Consider the following 22,914-nt stretch of genomic DNA (forward strand, 5'->3'; position numbering starts at 1 on the left):
CCTCAAAGTTTATGAAGCATATATATTAAAAAGTATTTGACCCAGTATAGGAATATTATTCAGCGTGTAGAGTTGGGCACCTGTGTTTTTGTTAGAGATTTCACTCCGCCAGACTTAGAGATATGACCCTTGATTTAGTAAAAAATCTGTATAGAAATTTGTGTCGCACGTATCTTAAAACTTATTGGACCTAACGTCGGATATTATTCAGCATGTGAAGTTGTGCACCTGGGGTGTTGTTTGCGATTTCTATTGGTCAGACGAGAGTTCTGGTCCTTGATTTAGTAAAAAAAATGCATAAAGTGCATGCAAGCTTGTAGCATGTATCTCAAAAAGTATTTGACTTAGGGTCGCAAAACATGAGATGATTATTATATAGCATGTAAAGTTGTGCACCTGAGGTTTTGTTTGAGGTTTCACTCCGCCAGACCAGAGTTATGACCTTTGACGTAGTAAAAAATATGCATAAAGTTTGTGTCGCACGTATCTTAAAACTTATTGGACCTAAGGTCATGAAACATAAGCGGAATTTTATTTAGCCTGAGAATTTATGCACCTGAATTTTGTTATGGATTTCACTCTGCAGCACCAGAGTTATGGTTCTTGACTTAGTCCAAATATGCATTAAGGGCATGCAAGTTTTTGTCCCATATATCTCAAAGATTTTATGACTTGCAGTCATAAAACATTAGAGGATTGTTATATAGCATGCGAAGTTGTGCACCTTGTGTTATGTTTGAGATTTCACTCAGTCAGACTAAAGTTAAGATCCTTGACACAAAACACATAAAGTGCTTAAAAGTCTGTGTTAAATAGTTCACCTAGAGTAATGAAACCATGTACAATGACAGGAAGTGGGGGCACCAGTGTTATATGGACACACATTTAGTTTTCGTTGACATTATTCAGGTAGTAATAATGATTTTGACCCACTTTCATCCTAAGCAGTCTCGTACTCTTTGCATTATGTCAGTATCGAAGATTTTTCTAAGAAACAGTCTCATGGAAAACGTTTTCATTTTCATATATACTAGCTATAGGTATTATCTCTGTGATAGCTGTAAAACACAGTTTAGTTTTTTAAAAGGAAAGGCAATGTTGTTTTGATGTTAATTTCATCTGCTAGAATTTCTTTAATTATTTAAAGAAGTGAAAGAATTTTCAAAATTGACTTAAAAATGAGAAAGTTATGAGCATTTAAATATTTGATTATAAATGGCGACCATTTTGTTTCCATGGCAACAAAAATCAAAATGGCGGATTTAATAAATTTTAGACACATATTTGAACTGTATTTACTTATTTCTGTAAAATAATTTCTGTATTTTTTCCAGCTATAATGAAAGAAATTACCATGTTTTACATCTTACACGCAAGAAACATATAAAATCAATCTATTTAAAAGGTTATTTGCTAAATAAAGAATTCAGCAGTGTGTAAATGACGTCATAAACACACAAAATGGCTGCCTCCATGACCAACAATTTTCTTAAAGTTTTAAACTGCCATATCTTTTATAATAGTGGTCCGATTTTGAAAAAACTTTTCAGCGTTATGAAAGGCTTGAGGATGGCTTTCATATGGAAATAACTTATTGTCAGGATTTCCTTGTCCTTTAAGTTCCTTTCTACTACCATTTGAAAACATAGTTTTGACTCATTATTTTATCCGACTGTCAACTACTAATTTTTATTGATATCTATTTATTTGTTCTTTTTACGATTGTATCATTATCATAGTATGTTTATTCCCTATTTGCTTAGCAGGGGAGTAACCATGTCAGTAATTTATATCTACTGTAACAGGGTTACTTCCCTTGCGTTTTATGCCAAAACAGCCGCTTTTAAGAAATAACACTATTTAATAATTTATGCACGATGAGCGTTTATACGTTGAGCGTAATGATTTGACGAGGGCGCAGCCCGAGTGAAATTATTTGTACGACGTATTACCGCCCGAGTGTATAAATAGTGTTAAAACACTCTTTTTGCTATAAATTATTTCGATTAAAATATCGTAGCGCTCTTTCTTGGTCGCAACAAAAACTTTCACGTCACCGCACGTTAACGTGACGTCATTCTAGCGTAAGTGTGTTTTAACAGAGACAAGTATATTAGAATGTTTGTTAAGCTAATGTTATTTGTTATATGTAATATCCGACGTTAAATAAAGTTTCTTGTATCTTGTATCTAAGTCACAAGAATACCAGACAAAGTGTGGAATATAGTAGATTCTAGTACCGACACGTTCTAACTCAGAAGTTTGCACAAGTTTGCGATCCAATGGTCAAAACTTGAATGATATTATTATTAAAATCCTATAATTATTATAATTTTGAAAATAAATGAAATTGTTTGCAAAGTGAAGTAGCGTTAATAGACGGTGAAAGACTAGTTTTAAAGTTCTATTCTAACATGGCTCAATTTGATTGCCAGTTAACCAATTCAAGCTCTGTATATTCTGCGATTTATAAACAACCGGCTGATGCATTGACCGGTGAGAGAGCATTATGACGTCAGACCCCCCCCCCCTCCCCCTGGAAAATCCTAAAGAAATGAAAGAAGAGAAGAAGGGAAAAAAAGGTTTTTCGAAAAGGCAATATATCAGGACCGCATTCTACCACTTTATTTCTACCACTTTATGGCCAACATCGACAAATTGATAATACTGCATTCAAAGTGTTACATACTGCTACATACGACCCCGGCGTAATTCATATTTATGTTAATTATCTCAAAGAAACAAAGAATTTTACCTTTGAGAAAACTTAGTTTTATTATTTTTTCCCAAATTTAACATGTGAGCTCATATAAATGTGAAAATAAGGGGTATATTATATATAAAATTGCAGTGTCCCGTGAGACCAAGATTCAGGCATGCTCTATTCACTGTTTAGTCAGTAAACTTTCTGTGAACACCCCTTCGAATGTCAAATGGTACTGTCAAAACTGAATGACAAACCAGTCCATTTTAGCAGGGCTGGTCGTGATGATGACAAAATTAATTTAACGTTGTAGTCGTAAGTACCTTAGTTTATCACGTGATCAACATTTGGTTCAACTTGGATAGATAGGTACGTTTTACTTGGAACCTAAAATGGAAATCTTTGTTGACAAAAAGTAGGAATTTACATCTTGATTTCTGAAAGAATAAGTCTGACTTTACGAAGAAAGGTAAAGAAGAGCTAAAGTAATAATTTCTGTTATATTCAACCCAACTTCTAACCAGATTGCTTTCTGAATTGAAATTTGGTGCAGCATGCACTGCAGGTTGCAGTCTGTGATGAATAAATTCGATAACTGACTCATTCTGTTTAGAGTTAAGGAGTGAATTCTGCTTAAGTTACCGGCCTCAGACTAAGTCAGTATCTCAGATTTATTTATGTTGCCTGTGATTGGCTTGCACCCTGGTAATCCTGGCTGCCATACCATAACATAACTGACACTATTTTTATATTCTGATGTTGCGTCCATTACATTACGGCATAACCCCATTTGTTTACCTAACCATGTCGCACCACAACATGGGCGCACAGACTCTCGCGTGAAACTGATGACATCCAGGGCCAACACTGGGCTGCAAAAGTTTGAGCCACTTTTAATTGATCAGTTGCAAGTTTTGGTGCAGGTAGTCCAAATAATAGGACATTTCGGGACAGCATGATAACTTAAATTGACTGTCGTAGTCTCCATCACGTCCAAACTTATTCTGCATATTTCTGTTAGGAAATCCCCTATTAAAATCTGGGAACGTTTTCTGGTACATGTAATGATTACATCTCTGATAATGAATTTATGTTGACATTAAAGCATAAACTTGCAGTGTTCGAAATTCACGGTAGTCCGACAGCCCGTGGCTACCAAATTTCAGCTCAGGCTACCGATTTTCCACAGATACAAGCCCGACTGGGCTACCGAATTTTCCTCATTTGTTTAAAAAAAACATGCTAATTAAACGAGTACTGCATTGTGATTTTCCAGACTGAGAAACGCTTATGGAATTATTGGTTTTTGCACTCTTACTTGTTGACAATCAAACACAGTGCCAAAGACGTAACCACAGCTCTAATTGGCTGAATACAATCACCTCTAGCGTAACGGATAATTTGATTAGCTTTCACACTTCTCGCGAAAATCTCACAAGTACCTGCAGTAGGTGGAGCTTAAATTATGCTATCAGCGTGTGTGTAATGTGTATTCAGCACTCGGTATTACATCTTACAAATTGTCAACAGTCCGAGTTGCAGTAATTGGCGAGTGCGGATCCTTAAAATTGGGCATAACAGTTTAGATTTCGTTTTAGCAAGGAGTGTTATGTCCGATGCTTTTGGACTCTGACGATGTTGATCTGGACTGGAGTGTTTCGAGTTAAAATTTTTCAAAAACATGGCAAACATGTATGTCTTTTTTATTACTTCAAACATGCATAGAGATGTCTGTAAAACAAAATGTTATATGGTGCAAAATTATGTATTTTAAGGTGTTATAGTTCGGGCTAGTGAAATTGATGTCGGGCTTGGAAAATTTTTAATCTGGTAGCCCGAACGGGCTATTGGATTCAAATCTGAATTTCGTACACTGAACTTGCCTCGCTGACATTTTATGAATGTATATTTTGTGTTTTATTTCTGTAATTTAGTATCATATCGGCAGTCTGCTGTTATTCAAACGGTGTCAGGATAGATATCTCTGAGCACCGAAGATTTAAGTGTCTTATTTAAAATTATGGATTAAATTCAACCCATATGAAGTTTCTACATGAATATTAATGTTTAATTTATAAAAGCAGTTTAGTCTGACCAGTAATATATTACAGGGCTTGAGTTAGGGAGCGACTTGAGCGAAATAGTCGCTTTGTAGCTCCCCACTTCGCTTTAATCTAACATCAAAGCAAAATTCAAGTTGCCCGATTTTTTTTATCCACGCTCCAATTATCCGCTATCGGCCTGTTGACATTTGACTGGAATACACGATGGCATAATTTAAGCTCCGCCTACTTCAGATTACGGAGAAGTGCTAAGGTGACACTTGTTTTGATAATAAACAGAGCAGCAGGGATTTATATTACATAAGCTTACACATTCTTTTTTGACCATTAGAAAGTATCTTACCGTGTTTGGCTCCAGTAATTTCCTTAAATCCACTTAATTTTACTCCTATTTTTCAAAACCCAAACTTTAGAAACACAATAATATCACTGACACTTTCTGTGACTAAAATAACGTAACTGAAATTTACCCAGATTTTTGACACCTGCCATCAGAAACTGGGTTAAACCTGTTTGACAACTGTTTTCTTTTAATGTGTGCCGACACCAGCCTATCAAAGAGACACCAGCAGATCAAAGACAGCCCTTTTTTTATAAATTTGGGGAAGGGTACCAGGTCCCTTTTGGAGGGGAAAGGGGGGGTCCCAGTTAGGTGTCTGCGCAAAATGTTTTTTGATTTTATTTATACTTTGTGGTAACATACCTACATGTATTGTTGTTACTAGTTTTGACTTACTTCTACAGACGGATTGACGGACGGACGCGCGGACAAATGCAAATCTATATGCCCCCACCACTCTTGGTGGCACAATTAAGATAGTAATAGACAATCTGAGGCCATTTCCTAACAACTGCACAATTTTTGTAGTGTTGCTTCGAATATTTATTTATCCCACCCACTTTTTCCCAGTTTGAGAGTGTACCACTCAACCAATACTAATCAGAATATACTGACATACTGTCATTTTAATGTTTATTTAGTTTGCAATATCTGCTGAAAATAACACCTTAATATCTCAACTAATGAAAAATGTTTTAGCTTTTTGGTAAAGTTCGTCCATTGAAAATCAGTAAATTTGATTAGACCACTTTGTGGCTCTGTGATTAAAAAAGCATTCAGTACAATTTAAAATGCAACATGTTGCGTGAATGTCCATTGCATAGTTATTTTATCATGAAAGTTTCAGGTAAAAAGTTAGAACCATTTTTAAAAGAATAACAGAAATTGTGTTCCTGGCTGGTCACATGTCAGATTACCCCACCCACTTTAAATGTGAATATCTATAGAAGTAAGTAAAAACTGGTAACAATAATACTTGTTAATGAAACTTAATACATGTAGGTATATTACCACAAAATATTAATAAAATCAAAAAACATTTTGCGCAGACACCTAACTGGGACCCCCCCTTTACGTCGCGAAATCATTGGAGGAATATATTTGCTGAAAAGTTGTTAAAATCAGGACTGAAAATCAAAACTAATTTTTTTTTTTTGCATGGGGAATTTTTGGCCAGGGTGGGGAAAAAAGTATACTTTTTAGATTGGGGAATGGGGCCGAATTTCAGCCCTAAAATCAGCATAAAAAAAGGCCTGAAAGAAGATGTGTATTCCGTGTGATGTCATAGTGATGTCACTGCTATTGACATGTATTTAATTCACATACTTGTTATTTAAAGTGACTGACTTTGAGCGTTGAGTGAATAATTTTTTTTCTGCTGATATGGAATTAACTTTTTTTAATTATATTCATATTTAAAGGGTTTTCTTGGTTTGGACAATAATTGCAGCTTGAAAAAAAACTTGAATTTGCAGTTTAATCACATTAGATTCACAAGGTTAAAAATGATAAGAAAACAGAATCACTGACATTTTCAGTGAATTTGTTATTTACTTTAAATTAATAGACTTTGTAAACAAAGACAGGGAATAATAAAAATAGTAACGTTATATTAAGCATATTTAGTTCCTTTTTCAGCTTGCATGTCATGGTGCTAAAATCTTTCCACGTTTTCCCTAAAATCTCGCCACTTCTCCCTAAAATCTCTCCACTTCTCCCTAATCTTACCTGAGAGAGAAGTGACTTCTCCCTAAACTCATAGCCTAGCTTAAGCCCTGTATTATGACTTTTTTATTTTTTAAAGTCTTCGTTTTCCTAACAGTAAAATGCAGATACGAGTAAGGCTTAGAGGGATGATAACTATAAAATATCAGATCATAAAATAAGTCATCCCGATAAGCCAGATGAGTAAGTGCACCCCTATTCTCTTCCGGACTACATTACGTGAACTGGAACAATTTTTTGACAATAACGTGTTCGGTGTACTCAGGATTATCTGTGTATTCGCTTTATTACCTTTTGGCAATTTTCGTGTAAAGAAAAAATAAAATCTAATTTTACCAAAGTTTTAATTGGTCAAAACTGCCCAAATTTCTCTTACATGTTTCTTAGAGTATGAACTTACTAACTGGTAGTACCAGTGAAATATTACTTACACAGAATCTTTTATATTTGCCCTTTTAGCAGCTGGCGAACAGCAAAGACAGCGAGCTTTGTCCAAATTTAAGCAATCATTTTACAAGTTTCGAGAGGATTTCAATTGAATGGAAATTACAGTTACAAACTAAATACCTTTCAGCATCACACGAAGTCTTTAGCATTCACTGTCAATCAGTATAATGACTAAGATCGACTGTCATTCATTCATTCCAATGATTCATAGACATAGTCTGTTGTTTACATTTTTAAACGTAACAGGTGCACTTGTAAAAACCACTATATTTTGAAAAATCGAAGTATGCAAAGAGCTCAGGTACAGTCTCTAAACAATGCTCAGGTGAGCTTAAAAGGTAAAGACAGAATAGATGAATACTTTATTTATTAAAACATTTGGTCTTTTCTTAAACTGGTCACAGTCCTTACATTTGCCAGTCATAGTCGTTCTCATATTTTATGTTAAATTACTTCTCTTCATATTTATAGCATGGTTACCATTTCCTGCTGCCGAATGTAATACAGCCAGATATTCAACAGAGAGCAATCTATAAATGAAAGATCTCTGACTAGGAAATACGAGTATATAAAAAATAAACATTATCTGACTAGTAGCTAGTCTAATCTTTTCTGGGATACAAGAATGCACAGTACATTTCATCTCAATTTTGCATGTCACTATTGTTCTCAGCGTCCCAGGATTCACTTGTATCGTCAGTTTTTATGCCCCCGAAGGGAGACATATTAGATTTCAACTGTCCATCCGTTTGTTAGTTTGTTCGTCACAACGTTAACTTTTTGCATGAAGGCACTTTACTCGCGAACCGCTGCACCCAGGACCTTCAAACTTCACATGTTGATAGTACTTATTGAGTACACGACCCCTACTGACTTTGGGGTCACCAAGTCAAGGTCACCAGGTCAAAGGTCAAGGCACTGCGGGGGCATTTGTCACCATTAGTGACAGCTCTTGTTCTTTTTACCCCTACACTAAACAATGTTTGCTGATCCGGCATTGTAGCAAAATTTGGAACTAACTCTTTGCAATTTTGCAGAGAAATAATCATGGTAAGACCACATCGACAGCATCGTAAAATTACTCAAAGATTCATAACTAAGACTTTTCTAAAATGTTAAATTTTGCCAAGTAGTAAGTATGTGAGAAAACAATCGAAGTTACTTCAAACAGTTTATAAATCACCTATGCAAACACGCAGACAGTCACATGTAATTGCGTAGATCATACATATGCTGTCCTGTCTCACATTGTACTTGTAGTGCAAATGGGCAACGCTGATTGGCTATACATGACTATTGATGACAAGCAGGTAACTCCACATATAGTGGACGCAACTTGACCCCGATGGTTGACCTTTATATTATAATACATAATGAGGCACAGCCTATTATTGAAAAGGAGTGTACGTAACACACGATCTGCACGAGAAAAAGGAAATAAAAGTTTGTGTAAATATGAATTACTGTATTGGAAAGTTTGAACTGATCAAATGTAAGTGTATATACTTTGAAACTGCATTATATACAAACTAATTCCATATAAATATGTACAGCTACCCTAAGCACCCTTGATTTCTATAATGAAATAATCGATATGAATAATCAGCCTAAGGTCAACCATCGCGGTCAAGTTGCGACTACTATACTAATATTGAAACCTTGTTTGTAAACAATTGATTATGAAGTTTGCATCCCACTGCAGAATCTTGCGTTTAGGGACTTAATCGCGCTTATACCAGGACCAATTATGTGTACTGGGACGCAGAATGAACCCTTCTAGCAGTTCATTTCTGAAATATTTTTTAAATGGCCCTCCTTTTTTCTTACCAAGGGGACATGTGTCCCCACTGTTTTTTATCCATGACAGAACACTGCACATAATATGTATTGGTAGCTCACCTGAACTTTGTTCAGGGTGAGCAGTTGGTGTATATAAATAACTTATTAGAAGTGCATGATTTGGTGTCCATCATCCTACGTCTGTCGTTCTGTGTCAACATTTTTACTTACACATCTTCTCCTCTGACACTACTGACCAGAATTACACCAAACGTGGTATGTAGCATCCTAGCAGGGACCATTGTCAAATTTGTTCAAATGGTTTCACTTGGTCCCTTTTAAGGGCTACTAGAGTTAAAAATAGAAAAAACAACTTTGATCAACTTTTTTCCTAAAACCACTGGTCTGTAGTATCACTGCATGGACCTTTCTCAAATTTGTTCAGTTAATTTAACTTTGTGCTTATAGAGACGGCCAAAGCCAAAAAAAGAAAAACTTCTGATTGAACGGCATCTTCCCGTGAACTACTTCATGGGTCTTCATGGAACTTGATCTGTAGCCTTCTTGTATGCACACATTTGTTCAAATGGTTCAGTTTGGCTGCTTATAGGGGCTGCCATAGTAAAAAAAGGAAAAATCTTTAAATAATTTTTAATGAACTGCATAATGAATGTTCACCAAACTTAGTCAGAAGCATGGTCTAAAAGTTATGGTCCTCCACAGATGAGTGACCTCTTGGAAAAGTTTTTGTTGGAAATGTATTGAACAAAAAAAAATTGTTTAAAACAAATATTTTCCCAACCTCCCTAAAAAGCCCTAAACAGCATTGTTTTTTTGGAGAGGGACAAAGATATATTTGTTGGTCTACATGACAGGTATACATTGTATACCTGTTTACTATAAACCAGATCACCTTCTTGTCGCTAATTATTTATCTTTAGATAGGGGTGTAATGATATGCTAGTCTCACGATACAATACATATCAGGATAAATATGCAACGATACGATACATATCACGATACAAATTGGGTACCATCAGTAAGCATTCATGTGGCAAAATGAAAAAACAAATTCAATGTTTCTACACTTGGAAAGTACTTGAAATTTTGTTTAAATGTTAAATAAACTGTTATAAATGATATATTTGTTTAGTTACTATCTTTAACACTAATAATAAAAGTTTTCATTCAGTCTTTCTACTTTTCACTGTATCGTTCTGTATCGTGAAACAGGCCTGCGATACGATACACGTATCGCCAGACTAATGTATCGTGATACAGTGAATTTCGATATATATCGTTACACCCTTATCTTTAGACATCATTTCATGTATAATTACTGAAAAATGAACATTATAACCTCGACTAGCAGTTTTTCTCAATACAGCTATAGGTAAAATGTGTGTTACAGTTATCACAAAAATCTTAATATCAAAGTTACAAAATGTTTATAATACGATTACCGAAGTAATAGAAAATATTAATTTTCAGTCATTGCTCTGCTAAACCTGGAAATGAATAGTGTGAAATGGACATACTAGAATTTCCAAAAATTTAAACCAGACATCAGTTGATATTAGATAGTGCAAAAAAATTTATGTATCATTTTTGTTTAAGTAGATATTTTGTTGTGTATGAAAAGGATTAATTAATCATTGCAGATGACATGTCCAGCACCGGCCCTTTCACAGGGTAATTTTGATACATAGTAGTGATATTTCTTATTGTTCTTGTTCTGTATTTAATTTTTGTCTACTTTAGTACCTTTTATATTTTAGAGTATTAAAAAGAGCGCTAAGCTGAAAAGAACATGTGACGAAACAGAGGTTGAAGTTTACGTAGGGCAACATGGCGAGCTGTGCTAGAAGGTAAACGAAAATAAATAGTGATTACAGTATTTAAATGATAGTTATAATAAGATAATTTAGAAATAGTCTCAAGTCTGTCAGTATATAAATGATCTGGCCAAAGACTTTTATTTTACTTCCAAACACTTTGCAGCATAGACTTTAAAAAAGTGAGTAGCAAATAATTATTTATTAAATAGTCTTGTGTTATTGAAATAAAAATGCTTCAACTTACAGAGAACAAAGGGAGATAACTGCTGGAACATTTTTCCAATATTTCAGTTGTGGGATAAAGTGTTAATACTTATACCACTGAAAAAGCATTCATTTAGGAAATGCTTTATGCAAAACAACATGTATGATACCTGTAATGGTAGCCTTATGGTCACTGGACTGATAAGCCCAGCATGATATATATCCTCTCCCTCTCTGTGAGCACTGATAATTAGCTGGTTATTCGCTTCAGTTACTGATTTATAGAGGGTGGGAGTTTTTTCACCTTGTACTTTTTGCTGCTATAGTTATGTCTAAGGAAATATGTTCTGGATATATGTTTGCTAGTGGAGGCAGTTCTAAACTTAAATAGTCAGTTGGGATTTTCTGCTTGAGGACATTTAGGTCAATGAACCTTTTCTGTGATGTAATAGTATTTAATTAATAATATGAATTTTATTCTGATAAAGTGAAGGTTAGAATCTTTTTTGCACTTTAATATATATGAAGATGTACATGTAACAGGATGACGCAGTTTTAAAGATCTGTGTATTAAACCAGAATTCATATTTGAAAATATGAACATTTATACATAGTTTCTGTGTAAAGGTAAAATTAAGATGTATATGTGTATAAAAAATACTGTGCAGTTAAGTTTAAAATATAGTGAAAATTTGATAATTTGGTTTCATCTGCCAATATCTTCACAGTGGAAAAGGTCACTATAATATATACAAAAAAATGTAAAATGATTATCATGAACATGCAGCCTCTGTCACTTGAATATAACATGACAGAATAAAATTAAAGTTAGTACTTGTCTAATACATGTATATATATAGGTAAGCTCTGAGTAAGTAAACTACCACTATAAAAAAAACTGGAAGTTTTTTTTAACAAATGTTTTATAATTGTGACTGTAGGTCTGTTCAAACACAGTTACAAGTAGTTTGTATATTTAGTCAAATTAAATACAGTTGATGATGTTTTTCTCACTTTAAGTTAGTGTCTAAAAACTATTTTAGTGAAATATCAAGGGGGGTATTCGATCTACTCCTTACCACCGAAACAAAATGGCGGCCAAAACTGAAAATGTGAGTTTTTCTTACTTTTTTTCTTTTTCAAGGATATCTAGACAATAACACATGTCTATCAACCTGCTCCACTGTTTTCTCTATCAACCGGTACCTTTCACTTTGGAAACAGTGCTGTAATTTGTCTGGAATGCTGGTCATGAGATTCGAATCGATGGAAAATCCTCCGTTAAACACGGGATAAGGAATAGTGCGATTAGCAAAAATGGTCTTTTTTCCTAATATACCGCAGGTTGTAAGCTATTTTTCTGACTGAGAGGAATATTTCCACATACTTATCTAATACTGTTCGTTTTGTGCAGATCACAGTTCGTATTTTCAAAAAAACACAATTTTTGTCCGATGGTAAGGAACAGTGTGCGAAATCAGAGGATAAGGTGCAGTGCAATTTTTTTAAACGGATTTTACAGTTTTCTTTCATCGTTTCTGAGATAACCAGTTGACATTTCTCTACCATGTAATAACTGAAGGGGTCGGATTGTGGAGTAGAACAGTAACATAATCCCTGAATGAACATATTACCAGACAAGATATGTCAGTAGGTAAGCACACTTTTTCAGTGATTGTCGATTAAACAAAACTGTTGTTCTCTGTTCTTCGTGGTGTCTTATATCACTTTTGGCCTAGATATTTGGCCAATCAAACATTTTATAGGAACTTATATTTGGCCATTCAAATGCTAAATAGGTAGGGAGCAAATGTAACCGATGTTTCCATTGGTTAAATATACAAAGCAACCAATTTCCTCTTCAGAAGATATACTACAAAGTTTGATTTCCACTTCAGAAGCTTTTCACGAAATATAAACAAGAACGATTCTTCTGGAAATTACAAATCGGTTAGGTCTCTTGGTAGACTTTTATGATTATTCATGACGGCCAAGAACCGTTGCTTTTTATTTCACAATCTCATTTGCATATTTAAAGTGAAACTCTGACCATCTTACTGTAATTCGTGTAGTATAATACTAGTAGCAATTTTCAGTTGCTGTGCATTTCCATGTGTAAAATGAATGATATTTCCGCATAAGTATTTGGTTGTCGTGCTTTTGAAATATATAAACCAGGCATTCGGAACAGGACAATGCTCTATTCTGTATGCTAAAACATACTAGTACGGTAATCCAATCTCATTTGAAAGACTTCCAAGTAGGATGTCTCGTTATCAGCCTGCATGAAAAAAGTGAAAAATGTTAACATTTTCATAAACATGGCTATAATTATGGGGACTCGGATTCAGTCTTCATTTAAAAATGCAAAAGGAATTATTCACCCAAAATCACTAGTGACGCGCATGTGTATGTTACTGTTTACTATCTTATTCACAAATCAATAGAAGAGTAATTTGTCTCCATGTCATATAGCACTAAGCTTGTTTGATTTTTATACCGAATCTTTGACTGTTACCTTTGTCTGTTAGTAATTTATGAAGCTTCAAACTACCGTAAACAATACATACGTTACTGTCGCCAGCTCATTTTTATGTTTAATGAACGTTCTTGTAGTTAAAATTCATCAGTAGTCAACGAAATCACATATTTTTATGACGTAACATAGGAAGTTATTTTATAATCAAACATAGATACAAATTTTTCCGGACTCCTTTGGTATCAGTCATCATTTAAAATGATGCCAAAGAATATGATAATGTGTTTGCCGTTTCTGGGTAGAATAAACATTCACACATGTCTGTTTGTAAATTATATAACTATTATGCTTGCTCATTCATGCTGTTAATTCGGGTTACATTTTATACCATATCAGCGTGGAAAACCTTGCCCAAAAACGTATATAACAGATTGATACATCCGTTACCGTATTGTAGAAATATCACAATTTAATTCATTTTTTAATGCTCTTAAAGACGAAGATCATTGTCATATCTGATAGCTGATTACCCTTTAGGCAACAAATATCTATCTATGAATATTTTTTATGAGCATCAAAGAAGGAAATGATACATACGTGATCGATACATACGTTACTGAAATATTTAAAACTAACTCCTACGTCAGCATACGTCAACAGTGACGCAGGGTTTCATGTTTACAAGCTTTTTAGGTCGCCAACTATTGATTTTGATAACCTTTTATCACGTACACATTGTAAACAAATTCAGTTTTGAGAATTCTATGCTATAGATATGATAAGAGAATAATATCACACCGTAATAAATTTTCATATCTAATAATTTTTAAATATAGAATATGTTTATTATTTTCAAATGAAATCATTACATGTATATTAATGTATATAAAAGTAAAGATACAGTGTTTACGAGTGATACATACGTATCCAATAGTAACGTATGTATAATTTCAAATAAAAAAACATTTCTTTTTTTGTGGCATTCATAATGTAGTAATACAATAATTTGAATATCATGCTCAGAATATACAGGATATGAATAGATAGGAAAGTATTTTCGCATTATGTTCAAAACGGGTGCCATTATTTATCTCCAAAGTTGATTTGACAATGTAATTCAAATTCCATTTGATCTGTAATTCATTTACATCAATACTAATGCTTCAATTCAGTCGTACAGGATGGATTTTATATCGTTTCGTAGAATTTTGACAATTACATAACGCAGATTCTTACTTTTGTACAGCAGGAGGTTACATGCCAGTGTAATTGTGCGGTAACGTATGTATTTGCTTTGAAAAAAAGCTATTTGTTATCGCGATATTGTTTATTCTTCTTTTCTGCAATTCACATGATATGCATAACTGCCTTGATAGTGATTAAACATCTTAAAACATTTCCTTTATTATAGTTTTGGACCAATATACTAGAAATTTAGGACGTACATAAATTTCAGGGCAGTATCATAGATGATTGAATTCAAATGAGAATACACTATTGCCCATAAACAGTAATACAAAATTTAATGTGATCGAAACATATTCAAAGGGCATATAAAAGATTTTATTGAATTAACGAAAAGTGGTATCGGTAAATACATTGTATATGCATAATTTACTTAACTGGTACATACGTTACCTTGAGCATACTCATCGATTTTGTGTTATGTATGATGAAAATATGATAGAATGTTCTCAAAGTTGTTAGAATGACTGTAAATATTCCAGGACTTTTCCTTCAGACAAAACTATTGTTTGTATTACGTTTAAATTACATAGAAAAAAAAAGAAAAAACTGGTTTAGTTCACTCTGAATGTTTAAATAAAATTTGATTTCAATTCATCTTGTTAGTTTGATATACGAAGCCGGAAAAAATAAATGCAGTTTGTATAATCAGTATGTAGCTAAAATGCTGGTATATTTTCAGCTATTCTACTAAACATACCGACACAGTCAACCGCGCAACTGTTCCCGAAAACAGTTTGTTTTTTAAACACTGGTGTAGTCACGTATGTATTTTGAAAACCCTCAAGGAAAAAGTGGTGATGTTTTTTAATGTATCATAACTTTCTTCAGAGAAAATTTTCATGGTTGTTTTTTTTTTTTGTGTTTAATCTAGGTATCTTTTATTTTGGAAATGAAAACACCTCACTTGTATACCTCATTTTTTTCCAGATTTTTTACGACCTATATGCGCCTAATTTGTAATTTTGGGTGAATTACTTCCCCAAAAAAGCTTTTAAAATGTTTGAATTATTATATACCATTAGGAGAAAGGCTTCTGGAAAATAAGGTTTAGTCCTTTTCATAAATAGATGTCAGCAGTAGTGTTTTCAAATCATAATAGTAAGATTTAGATTCGTTTATTTATAAAGCTTATGGAACTAGATGTGTTGATAAACGTATTTTATGATACTGCTTTCACCCCTGAAATTAACATGTATGCTTTAACACATAGTTGGAACTCCAAAAACATTAGAAGCATAAGCACCACTTGCCAAAACACAAATGTAAAAGCACATAGTGTAAACACTCCTATACCAAAAAGAAATTTACAGATAGTTAAATGTTGGCAAGGGATACTATATTAAATACTTGCTAAACTTTTGGCTTTCAGTACATCACGTGTCTGATAGACAGGCGGATACCTTTTAAATCTTACTACATTGAGCAAGAGATAGTTATAAATGATCCCCAAAATATTATTTTAACAGAATTTTACTTGATTGTCTCTGAAAAGAGCGAAGGAAAAAGTCGCTTGAAGAAGTGAACTGCACCTTATCCTCTTATTTTCGTACACTGTTCCTTACCATCAGACAAAAAACTGTGTAATTTAAAATTACGACTTATAATCGGCTCCAGACTAACCATGAAGGAAATATATATTGATTATTTACTTCTAATCAAAAAAATAGCTCACAGCTGTTTGAATAATTAGGAAAAAAGACCATTTTTGCTAATCGCACTATTCCTTATCCCGTGTTTAACGGAGGATTTTGCATCGATTCAAATCCCATGACCAGCATTCCAGACAAATTACAGCACTGTTTCCAAAGTTAAAGGTACCGATAGATAGAGAAAACAGTGGAGCAGGTTGATAGCCATGTGTAATGGTCTAGAAATCCTTAAAAAAGATAAAAAGTAAGAAAAACTCACATTTTCAGTTTTGGCCGCCATTTTGTTTCGGAGGTAAAGAGTAGATCGAATACCCCCCTTGAATATGCCTGTAGGATATGCACAGACTTGTTAGTATTAATGTAGACTTATGTTTCATGTACTGTGTTCACTTGTATCGAAAATCTCAAACCTCTCAAATAGAAGAAATTCTTTTAAATTATAAAAATAATGCTCAAGGCAAAATCATTTTTTACCAGTTTTTTGAACTACTTGAATTAAGTAGTTAAAGTTGTGGAAGTACTTGTCTTGGAACATAGAAAATCTTAAAACATAGTAAAAGTAAACAATAGCAATGGTTTGGCACAAATTGTTTGGAGAACAGACACTAAGCAGCTGGTCTGGAATCCAGAAATTTATATATACAGTCTATTTATTGAGTCGAAATGAATTTGTGTAACATTTTCTTGTCAAGTGGATAGTTTTTTTTCCTCTTTGGTTACAGTAGAAACTTGAGAATTTTTTTCTTTTGTCAGAGTCATTGTTTGATGTCATGTGTTTATTGAGGCCAACGACAGAAAGCCTTATGTCAAAGTAAAGTTTCGGAATTGATAGTTTATTTCGGAAATAACTGAAAGAAGATGTTCCTATTGTATTGGTTTGTTATGAAAGTTTGAAAGTGTTTTGCAAGTTTCAAGGAAATTAAATCACTTTTTTCTGCCTGGTATTGGAGCAGGAAGGAGACGGAAATCAATATTAACGATTAATACCAGTTTCGATAGATCAGCCCATGATATTGCAGAGGTATTGATAATTATTGCACTTTAACAAGCTGTTTTTGCCTCAAGGAAATATTGTGGAGATTTTAATTACAAACATTGTACATGAAAAACTGAAAACTGAAATTTTGTTTGAAAATTTATTGAGCGCTAACTCTATCGGACGTTAAACTATGATGATACAGGTAAGTTTATTATGTTTCTGTCTAATGTTTATTGAATTGATATGCAACGATAGTTTGAAATATTCAACTCAGGGGTTAAGTTTCCCATTAAATTGATACAGCTATTATACATATGAATCTGCAGATCTTCTATTTAAACTGACTTCTAATGGACTGTCATAGTAAAGTTCTTACTGTATGTTTAATAATATGTGATATTACTGTCATAGTTTAGTTTTCACTATGCATGCAATGGGTTTAATTGTTTATAATACTGTAAAATCATTTAATTTCATGGGCACGAAATTTTGTGGTTTTGGTGAAAACGGCAATTTTATGGTGATATGAATTTGTGGATTTCAACTTTTGAACAAAAAAATGAATAGGAACTTGTTCATTGGGATTAAATTTTGTGGATTAACTCAACCACGAAATCCAGGAAAATTAATCCCCCACGAATATTAATGATTTCACAGTAAAATGACATTAAATTCTTATTGAAATCTATTGAAAGAACCATACCTTGCTCACACAAAGAGCAGCATGCATAATTTATGAGCATAATCAAAAGTTGGTTATAAAGTTAGTGGTTTAGTCATTGTTACCTTTGGAAAAAAGTAATATGCATTTTGGAAAAAAAAATGAAGGAAATTTATCATAGTGCCAAAATCAAGGTAAAATATTTCTACAAGGTCAGAGAAAAAAACTGACCACAAATCTGTTTAGCATTATCAAGTGTTAATGTTGCTCTGTGTGTTGTCCATCCATCAATCACACTTCCTTGTGCGGAGTTAATGCCAAAAGTGCTAAAGAAATTTCAATGAAACTTGGAACATAGATATAGATATATCAACGGGAGGCAGTGCAGTGCCTACTTTTTCATGAATTTTGTACAAGTTCATACTGACAGAGGAGACTTGATTAATGTATAGGTGTAGACAATAGTTTGGAGTAGTGGAATTAGGGAAGCTTAATGTTTGCATATTATCAGTTATGTTCTGAACAATAACATTTAGGGTAGAAATGTTTGGTATGTTTAAGAATAAAGAAATCAATTATTGATGGAGCCCATTCATCTTTATCAGTCAAGCTGTTTTATGATCAATCAATACCTGTGCATTAGCAGATTTTTAACTTCAAATGAACCCAGAGATAAGGCTGACAGATTCTTTGTTTGGCCAGTCTGATTTCAGATAAAAAAATTACATTGGCATTGAGTCACAGGGTAAGACTACCTCTGCACATAGGTGCATGAATTAAAACATTTAAGTAAAATTTATTGCTTAAAACAAGAGCATACTTTGAACTCTGAGGGGATACAGAAAAAAGTTATAAAATGACAGGTTGTCAGTAATGTCAAGAAGGGCTCATTGTAGTCTCAAAAATATTTGTAGAAAAAAAAAATTAATTTGGTGATATATGATTCTGATTTCAAGTATGCATGACACCCTGCCAAGCCCAACTAACTATCAATAGCTGTCAAGTGTGGGGCCCTTTGCTAAGTTATATCTCATACTAATAAATTATGTGATGTGAAGTAATTTCTTCAAAATAATCTGACCATATCAAAATCTCATGTCCAGAGTTATTCATCCTCTAGCTTTCATGTTACACTAAATTGATACGTTTATTATAGTTTTGCAAAGTTCTAAGAATGAAAGAAGCCTGGCCAATTTCTTTTTGTATTTTCACTAGCAAGGGTAGTGCGTAGAAAACACTTTTCCAGAAATACTTAAATTTCTTGGTAAATCGGGGTGTTTACATGCCTGGATTCCAATTTCTCACTTTCTTCTCTTTTCCTCCATTGATCTTAACTGCTGGAGAGATTCCAGTAATTAACCAGCCATTCATCATAACTAGCATGCATGTTTTTCACTTGTGGTTTCCTATATCTGTTTAGTAGGATAGGTGTTCAAAGTCTAAGTTATATTCAATCTCTAAGACTTTCACATGCAGCAGTTGTTACTTTTCTTATTAGAATACATGGATATGGCTGATCAGCCAGCAAGTGGTTTTTCGTAAGAAAAAAATCTATTTCAGACGGTTTTTATATGAGGCATTTAGTTACCCATTTATATTGGGTGATATTGAATTAATACACATACCTACATCATTATATCTGCACAGTCACATTTAACTAATATTATTAAGCAATGGTGATTGAGGTTCTTACATGAAAGAACTCTACAGCACACTCAAGCCAGGTTTGAAGTGATGGGCAAGCTGTTCACAGTTAACCACTCAGACACTGGAACTACCAGCTTAAATTTCCAGGTCTCTTGTAAGCAGACTTTAATCTCAAAGAGTAAAAGTAATCACATAAATTTCAAAGTTTGATGGTAAAAACAAAGTCAATTTTCCTAACTGGCTGTGATTCATGGAGGGAAGTTGTATGTTATATGTGGATAAAAAATTCCTCTATTAAATCTAGGACCAGAAGCTCTGCAAGCTTGTGGATCGACCGGTACTGACAATTAGCCATTCCCTTGAGATTATGTATTTTCATTTGTTTGTTGTTTCGGCATTTCTGGCTACAACAGTAGGTGGGGGAGCAATGGTTTTCATAACAAAAAAAGAAATGTAGGTTATATTATACCAGATTTATACAGCGCCCTTTTCATGATAAACACGTTCAAAGGCACTTTACATAGCACAGAGGCAGCCACTCGGGTGCCAAATTCATCCTCTACTAGTACAGACAGAGCAATTTGACCAGAGGGACAGAGTGAGACAAAGTCCCCAGAACAGAGAGAAATCCTTTTAGATACAGACCTGTCTGGTTAACTTAGCCTAGCTCTTTGCAAATAGACAGTCTGCCGTGGTTCTTTAACTTGCCCAGTGTATAGCACTGATACATGCAAAGCTGTCTTTCCAGGGAAAAACCATGCAGTACTGGCCTGTAGGTAATGAGAAATGTAATGTAATGGAAAATATTAATTGTCATTAGGGGTTCACTACCTTTAACTAAGTAGATATTTGTTGAAGTTGAACATTTTGTTATTCAAGGATCCCCCTCTTGTGATGATTTCCCTCTAGTATAATGTTTGACTGAGCTGACCACAGAGATTGACCATTTACCATGACCTGAGTGGACACAATTGAAAAATTCATTGTTTCACATTATTAGGGACAGAATGTGACTGTGAATATATCATTGATATCAGTCAGCATGCTGTATAGTGTATGTGACATTTTCTCTGAAATTAATCACTGCACATTGTTGATTTCAGACCAAAATCTTGTCATCCAGTTTATTTTTGTGTATCAGATGTGATTAATTTGAGAGAAAGTAGAAAATCGGATATAAATATTTGATTACTTTTAGAGAAAACCATTTTTTTTTTGCTGAATATTTGATTTCTCTGTTATGTTTTATACACCTACACACACGCTGGTACTTTACCTCTAGGGGCCACATGAATCAGAATTGAACTGTATTGTCTAGAATACAGAACTAGCGTTGTTGTAAGACTGGGAATAATTTTTTATTAGCACATTCATTGTCAGGATTTCTTTAAGTCATCGTGCTGTTGTGCTGTATACTGGTGATAAGTTGCGGAAATACATTGTAACTTGCTTGTGATACGTGATACATGCAGGAAGTTCACGTTTGTGGTCTAGTGTGTGGCCTTATGTCTCTTTGAGTTGAAGCTTTTGAAAGAAACACATTAGCATTTTTAAGTTCAGCCATGAGTGCAGATATAGTAAGTGTAAAAAGAAATGGTAGACTGATGTGGAGGAGGATTGAACAGCAGTAAACAGTTGAGCATTAGTCCATCCGCCCTAAAGCATTTGGTGGTAAACTCTGTAAGGATAATGATTTTAACAACAGCAGCTGTAACTGCAACTACAACAGCAATTCCTACATGAGTAAACCCTGTGGATTGGTGGAAACTTTAATAATGCCTTTAGAATACATTGTCTTTATTGTAAAACTTCACTGTCCCCTGATCTGTAATATTAAACAAAGTAACTTTTGTAGTGGCATGGTCTTTAGTGTGTTATTTCAGTGTAACAATGTTATTAACATGTAAGAAAATCTGTAGTACTTTTTCGTGCGTTGAAATGTGTCCTGAAGATAGTAAGTTATAATTAGTAAACTCATTAGGAATGTTACTGTTTTTATATCAAAAAAGTATTAAAGCATCAATCCGGTAATTTCCTGTTTTGCGGAAGCTGAAATTGGTTCGAGGTTTTGAGCGACACTTGAACAGTTTGATGGGCTTTGTTGTGACTGAATGACAAACAGCTTGAAAAAACAACAACAACAAGGGCAACTTATAAGTGGTTAACTTTGAAGTTAGTGTGGATTGAGTGAAAATATATATATAACATATACTGATATTGTTCCAAATATATAATATTAAGAGAATGTCCATTGGATTTCTGAATGATTGTTTTCCGAAGAAAGATCCTATAGAGGAGATTGAAGACGCTGAACTTGAGAGCAGTGACAGGTACACTTTTTTCAGCATTTTTCAGGACAAATAGAATTATTAAGAATTATGTAATATCAAGGCCATGATTCTTTGGGTATTTTATATGCTGTGCAAATGAGAAGGTCATAGATGGCTGTTAGATACAGTCATACTGTATGCAGTAAATATGGTGACTTTTCTGAACACACTACATTATTTTTCAGTGGTTCACAACTTTGTTATGGAAATGAAGGATGAATATTCTGAAACATGTGCTAAGTGTCTAGTTATACTATAAACTGGTTGATTGTGAACAAGTTCAACATCTTATATTAATCACTAGATTGTCTTTTCATTCCTCATCCCCTCAAGGTTTAAGAGAGAAAAGAAGCCAGATTCTCTTTTAATGCTGAGTGGTAAGCAAGGGAGTCACTGCATGCAGCTAGGTACCATTTTTCATGTCTTTGGTATAATGTGGCCAGGGAGCGAACCTACAACCTTTCATACATGAAACCAGGCTACCTACATGCACCAAGTCTTTGGAACATTAGTTCTTTGATACTTGACAAACTTGTATAGAACAGTTTAAGGCAGAATTTAGGGCTGATCATATTAAATATACATGTATTTGAACTATATTATAAACTAAAAGTACAGCAGGTTTGTTACTAAAAATGCAGCCTGCTGATTAGTATTCGTAACACTATTTTTTTTTACATTACAATAAACATTTATTTTTAAAATCATGATAACCACGTAATGGCCTTTGTTACTTTTTTCCAAGAGGGCGGCCCTAATGTATTTTATCTTCATTTATATCAAAAACTGTATAATAAATTGTTTGATTTGGTAAGTTTTTA

General features: G+C 33.8%; 1 protein-coding gene across 7 annotated transcripts in view; it reads left to right on the plus strand.

The window, feature by feature from the left end:
- The first annotated feature begins 3,067 nt into the window (after positions 1-3,067).
- The window catches only part of LOC123560650 (serine/arginine repetitive matrix protein 2-like), a 107,412-nt gene continuing 87,565 nt past the window's right edge, over positions 3,068-22,914 (plus strand). For 2 of the 7 annotated variants that reach the window (XM_053553319.1, XM_053553326.1), the window contains exons 1-2: positions 3,149-3,173; positions 10,837-10,926. Coding sequence is in view for 2 of the 7 variants with exons in the window: in XM_053553323.1 (XP_053409298.1) it covers positions 22,008-22,093 (86 nt within the window). In the remaining 5 variants the exon portion in view is untranslated. Of the gene's footprint in view, positions 3,174-10,836; positions 10,927-17,267; positions 17,658-21,899; positions 22,094-22,914 lie in introns of those variants that run through there. The other 5 variants (XM_053553324.1, XM_053553321.1, XM_053553327.1 and 2 more) reach the window with 5 other exon arrangements.

Source organism: Mercenaria mercenaria, chromosome 10, assembly GCF_021730395.1.
Source record: "Mercenaria mercenaria strain notata chromosome 10, MADL_Memer_1, whole genome shotgun sequence".
Taxonomy (NCBI): Eukaryota; Metazoa; Mollusca; class Bivalvia; order Venerida; family Veneridae; genus Mercenaria; species Mercenaria mercenaria.